Source organism: Eufriesea mexicana, unplaced genomic scaffold (genome assembly GCF_001483705.2).
Source record: "Eufriesea mexicana isolate 0111107269 unplaced genomic scaffold, ASM148370v2 scaffold4744748667, whole genome shotgun sequence".
Lineage (NCBI taxonomy): Eukaryota > Metazoa > Arthropoda > Insecta > Hymenoptera > Apidae > Eufriesea > Eufriesea mexicana.
Genome location: NW_016907867.1, coordinates 157,523 through 163,901, shown reverse-complemented (window position 1 = coordinate 163,901; position 6,379 = coordinate 157,523). Strand labels below are relative to the sequence as shown.

The following is a 6,379-nucleotide window of genomic DNA, read 5'->3' as shown; positions in this document are numbered from 1 at the left end:
AGTAAGCAGATTCATTTTGTGTTAAATAGTATCATTTTCTATCGTGATATTTTCGCTCATTTGACAATCTTTATCGCAAACCATTAAATTATTTTGTACCCCATACACGTGTACTTAATTTTCCTTGTTACAATACAGAAGCATTAAAAATATTTTCATGAAAGAAATTTAAGGAATAAGTGACGAAATCTATGCATTAAGGAATGTGTGTAACTGTATGTGACAAGGTTTCGATGAAATTACGTCAAATTGGCAGAAAGTATTGCTAAATGAGGGGGATGATATCTTACCATTATCTTTGACCCAGTAATTAATCGATTTCGGCGAAGCCTCGACAAAACATTCTAGACCCACATCCGTACCCAGAGGAGCGCCTACCAGTTGATTAGGTACATGAATTACAGGCGAGACTGTGAAACAGAATTGCAGATAAGATTTGTAGTCGTGAAACTCCAGCGTTTCCGTTTCTTCGTGCCGAAAGAAATCGGTAAATTATCGGCCAGAGTAATCACTATTACTCACAATGAACGTTGATAAAAATACGTTTGCTGACCGCCGGTGGCACGCTGTTGCTGGCTATACAGAGATAAACCCCCATTTCGTTCCTCGAGATCTTTGTCAGCTTCAGCTCCTCTCCTTGGTACTCGCTCACTGAGCTCACTAATGTAGATAATTCGTGATAAAGATTTTCCTTTCGTAACACCATGAAATTATACATCGATTTACAAAATTGTCAATTATCTTTGCGAAGCCATCTCGTTTCGTGTACACTTTAATATTCTAAATAAATATTCGGAATATTTGCCATGATTTTACACGCTTGAGAATTAACTTTTAAAATTCGTGCACTGTTTGACATTATAATGACGTTTAAGTTGAGTCCGGAGAAGCATTTGAATTATTGCAGATGGGGAGACAGTTAACTTGAATCTTCGTAATTAGCGTAATAGGTGAGACGATAATGGAATATATTGAAAGTTTAAATTAAGAGACAATTAATTCTTTCGCTTTTATATTTAAATGAAGTTATTTGTAATTCTAAAATAAATAGTAAAGCATTTATTAATGTGCTTTTCATAAAGAGTTCAGAATTGTCCTTTTTAGAATATGAATTTAATCAGAGTAGTAATTTCTCTCAGCTTCTTCGATATTGAATATTCATCTTTTTCCAGACATAATTGCCAACAATCTTTTAATTTTTATAGAAACATGTGACTTGTAATTGTGTCGAATTTAAGATATTTGTATTTTCTTGATGAGATAAATTATCTGCATCAATTAAATCATAAAATAATTCTTTGTCAAATAAGTAGAGAATTCCAAAATGGTTATTTTTGTACCCATTGGCCTATTTAAATTATTCTTGTACGCCATTGAATTATTTATTCTGCAAGGAAACGTTGGTTAAACAATTATGTTTAGTAATAACCATAACATATCGTAATCAGGTTATTTTTCTTGACATTGCTTGTCAAGAAATACAGGAAAGTATCTCCTGCTACCTTATTTTTCGCTGTGAATAATCTTTGATTGAAAATTGTGTAAATAAATATTTTTAAATAATCTAAAATATTTTCTAAATTTTCTCATTCGAGAAAAACGTATTTCACAGTAATTAATTGTCAGAAGGAAATATATTCCAGTGTTTTTTAATTATTTAGCTAAAGACTATTATCTGAAAATATATTAAGACTGACACGACAATCTAGTCAAGATAAAGTAAGCGTTTTAATGCAATTTGTTACACCTGTTCTTTTTCTCTGCCAGGATATTGCAGCGAAATACACGGACCATCCTCGACTGCTACCCATAATGTTTTACTTTAAACTAGCGAAAACATCGATTTTCTTCTCCTTCAAATTTCTGACTTAATAATGTAAGAACACAAAATACTATCATTGTTTGCTCGTGGTAAATGTTCATTATGTATACCGTCGTTTTCATTAACAATAACTTGGATACTGTCGTGATTCTGCTCTTAAGATTGTTATTAAAATTTAGCATTGTTATGCAGAAAATTTCGCTAATCAAATTTACGAGGGCACTCGAGGCTGTCATTTTCCTCTCTTTAGCAGGTCATATTATCCTTACTTGCTGTAAAGCAATTTGCCCGCTGGAATAAATGTGCTTTTGCAAACAGATTTCGAGATGATTTTAATTTTTCACATTAAAGCGGAGATATAATCCTTCAGAAATACGAAATTATCAAAGATTTTCTAATGCGAGGGAATACAAATATTTATAACGAGAAACGAACATTTCCCACGTATTTTTAGACCTATGATATATTATGATAATTAATCGATATTAATTTCACTATTACCGTACACTAAAGACGTTTCTTTTTTTTAAACAAATAAATTTGTTACAGTGGATTTTTACAACTGAATAACGAACTATAGTGAATCGATCGATCTATTTTCCAGCTGTCCCAACAAAAATTGGTAATTAATGAGTTTATAGATCATGAATCATCCATTTTCTCTTGCATTTGCGTCATAGCTGTGTTCCGTGAAGTAACAACGCTACTTACAAAAGTATAACATCTGGCAGTCGAGGAGCTACTTAAAAATGGAAATACATATAAAACGTGTCATACATAAACGTGACATAACTAAATATGTTTTTCTTGGATTTTATCAAAAAGTTTTACCGTGTATTTTCTTTACTACGCGCGTCGATACCTCTCGTCCACAGCGACGCTCTCTTGTCGGGCCCCTCCTACCGCAAAGGGTTAAATAAAGTGTCAAAAGAAGTGTCTAAGCCTATAATCGAAGCTTCCGGAACTTTCTCGCAATCCTCTCGCAATTATAACCTGACATATCGCGCGAATATCGATACTGTTCATTGTTCGAGGCGTTCTGCTCGATCTTCTTTAGGGAAACAACTTGAAGAAAAATTCCTCTTGCTCTTTATCGAATTGCTCCCAATGCAGGAATCTTATATACCGACATACGTACTCTCTTCCTAAATTAACCCCTTTCGTAGTTTCGCCGAGATAGACCAATATTTTCGTTCGTGCCGCGATGTAAGAACAAATCACTTCGGAATATGGAAACGAAACCGGTCATACTGTTTCTTAACGCCGTTAAGATCTCGATACATATGTATACATGACATATTTTTCAAACCTTTGTTCGTCCGTTCGTTCACTGATACCTTCGATGAGCGACGATCAGCATCGGTATGACGAGAAGATCGGTAGGTAAGTGACAATCCGCGTTGGAACTCGCAACAGTCTTTGCCCTCTTCTTATTCACTCTTACTGTTGGCACTGAGGTCGCAATCGATGGATATCGCATATGGCCGTTATGCGTGTTGTCTACGGGCAGGAGTTTGTTCTCCATTTTCTCGATTTCCGCCGAGCCATAAACCGTCTCGTCCTCCTCGTCGTAGAAGGATGGCCGAGCAGCTGTTTGCGTTTTCGCAGAGCCTGACATTTCTGAAATGAACGGAAGAAGCAATTTTCTTTTAAGTTCCTTGTACAGATAGGATTACGTAAAAGAATGATCTTCTAATTCTAATGAATTTTGGATAAAACAATTTCACGGTAGAAATCATAATTATACTATACTGAAATATATTTCAATCGTTCCAATGCCAAGCGGCGATTTTGCGCTTCTCCTGTTTCGCTCGAAAAGTGTCAGCTCTCTCGCCTGTCAAGCCTACAATCGCGACATGTCTAGTTTCTGTCAATGCGCGACTTTGCGGATACCGTTCCGTTCTATGTAAATTAAAATAAAATTAGAGTAATATTACGCTTTGTAGGTGCACAACTTTTTATTCTTATAAACAACGGATATAACTACTTATGCTCGAAAGGATATCAAAACAACACTGAATTGAAAGAATTACAACTTGTCACGGATGGTAGAAAACAGCCCAATAGCGCTCCTTGGTATTTTTAAATGGAGAATAAATCAAGCACAAAGGCTCTTTTTGGCACTTTTGGACAGGGAGACAGCAAAGATCTGTGACACTCAAAGGGTTGACACTTTGACTATCACGTTGGTCATATATGAGAGGCCACGGTTTCTCCTATGACGTTACAGTGGTCATTGATGACCGGAGCATTTGAACTACTCGTAGAACTACAATTGTAAAAATTGAACGAAAATTGAGTTAACACTAGGTTTACGGACACCTAAACTATTTCTAAGGACACCTGTCAAATTGACAGGTAAAGGAAACCACGTACCTTCTTTTTTTAATTATTAGTTTAATTTGAAAACAATTATATATTATATTAACAGTCTTAATATAATTTGCCTAAATCTATTACCATCGTATAATTTGAGCAACCCTTCCGTCAAATTAACGGGTTCCGTAAATCTAGTGTTAAGAAAGGATTATAACAGGAAGTTGCTGATTTCTGTTTTAGCTATTAGGAAGTTTTCGACGAGTATACACTGGTATGCAATTTAATGTAATTGATCGATAACAAATCAATGTCACGATCTCCGTCTTCACTCCACTTCTTCTTTCTCTCTCTTCCTCTTTTATCCTTTGTAGCATTAGCGAGCTACGTTATCGCAATAACGGAGAGTACATGGTTATACAGGGTGACTCGCTCGGTAATGGCATCAAAGGCATTACCACCTAAGCAGAAAACTTTGACACTTTATTGCTCGTACGTAGATGGGAATGTAGCCGTTGCAGATAATCAGACTAATCGTGAGATTATAGTGCGAGTACACAGGACCCCTGTTGCGATGTTTAGCAATGTGTAGATGCTGGTACTGCTTTCAGCTACCAGCGAACGCCCTGTATTCACCGTGCCACTGAGTGATTTCTAAGACGTTAGTATGTTCTCGCTACGATCTGGGAAGGATACCGACGAGCGAGAGACCCTTTAGCCAAAGTGCATCAGTTTTGTCTTTCCCCTGAGTACTTTGACTCGATTGAAAAATCCTTGGGATCGTATGCGAAAAGATGAGGATTGACCGGAGGAAGGCGAGCTTTACTATAAGAGAAAATCCTCCGGAGGATTTCGTAGCAAAGTGAGGATGCTTGTAAGAAGCGAATATTCTTGGGATGAGCAAAGGTATCTTTTTATTCTTATTACATTGCGATCGGTTTTTCATCCAAGATGCACCGACAGGCAACAATTTCTACTCGTGGCTTCTACAGAAACTTGTTAACCTGATGTCTCGCTGTGTATCAGCCGTGAAATAACATCCAACGGAGACGAATTTCCGATTATAGGTGCAATGCTTGCGGAGCATCTAAGCAAGTCCTTAATATTCTGCACGGTATTACGAGGCTCAAATCTTTAAAACGTAATGTTCGTGGAATTTTTTAACCCACTATTCTACAGTAGTACGTTGCTACCAAGGATAAGATAGATTTTTAGAATATCGTTTTAATTGGAACGCTATGAAAGATAGTATTATCTAGATATAAATATTTTTGGCATGGAATTGGCGTCAGAAATAATTTATATAACACGATAATCGGAAGTACAGTAGGTGCTATAATTCCAAGGATTATTATCCCTTTGCACTCGAGAGGTGAGCTTCCAGTCACCGTGTCATAAAATTTGGAAGATCGATATTAATGAATATATCAAATTTAATGTAATGTAAGTAATTAATTTACTTTATTTATTCTATTATTATTTACTATATTCTTTATTTAAAAGCATCGTCAGTTCTTTAGTAGAGAATCTTTGAATTTCTACTCTTCTCTTTAGCCAAAAAATTGTCGAGTGCAAAGGGTTAATTTCACTTGATTGAAAATAGACTAAAAATGGATAATTTTAGCAATGTAACGAAAGAAAATAAAATGACTAACGCATTGCGTACCGCATAGAAATCCCTAAGAATAAGAAATACGTCAGGGACTGCACATTTCCTTCCTTTCCTTAACCCCTTGACTACTGTCTCCTATGGGCGCTTAGAAATTTTGCGTTTGTGACACGGAGGGTGCCTAAGAATACTTAGAAATTTTGCGTTTGTGACACAGATAGCGTCTATAGGCACTTAGAAATTTTACGTTTGTGACACGGAGGGCACCTATGGACGCTTAGAAATTTTACGTTTGTGACACGGAGGGTGCCCATAAGCGCTTAGAAATTTTGTGTTTGTGACACGGATAGCGCCTATAGGCGCTTAGAAATTTTACGTTTGTGACACGAAGAGCGAATATAGGCGCTTAGAAATTTTGCGTTTGTGACACGGAAAGCACCTAAGAACACTTAGAAATTTTGTATTTGTGACACGGAGGGCACCTATGGACGCTTAGAAATTTTACGTTTGTTACACGGAGGGTGCCCATAAGCGCTTAGAAATTTTGTGTTTGTGACACGGATAGCGCCTATAGGCGCTTAGAAATTTTACGTTTGTGACACGAAGAGCGAATATAGGCGCTTAGAAATTTT

At 36.4% G+C, this 6,379-nt stretch overlaps 1 protein-coding gene across 1 annotated transcript in view; it reads right to left on the bottom strand.

Annotated features, from left to right (window-relative positions):
• Nucleotides 1–290: 290 nt before the first annotated feature.
• LOC108553108 (lachesin) overlaps nucleotides 291–6,379 on the bottom strand; it is a gene marked incomplete at its 3' end in the record, with an annotated part of 46,921 nt that continues 40,832 nt past the window's right edge. The window contains exons 7-8 of the mRNA XM_017907913.1: nucleotides 523–660; nucleotides 291–410 (exon numbers count right to left, since the gene is read on the bottom strand). Coding sequence (XP_017763402.1) covers nucleotides 291–410; nucleotides 523–660 — 258 coding nt within the window. The remainder of the gene's footprint in view (nucleotides 411–522; nucleotides 661–6,379) is intronic.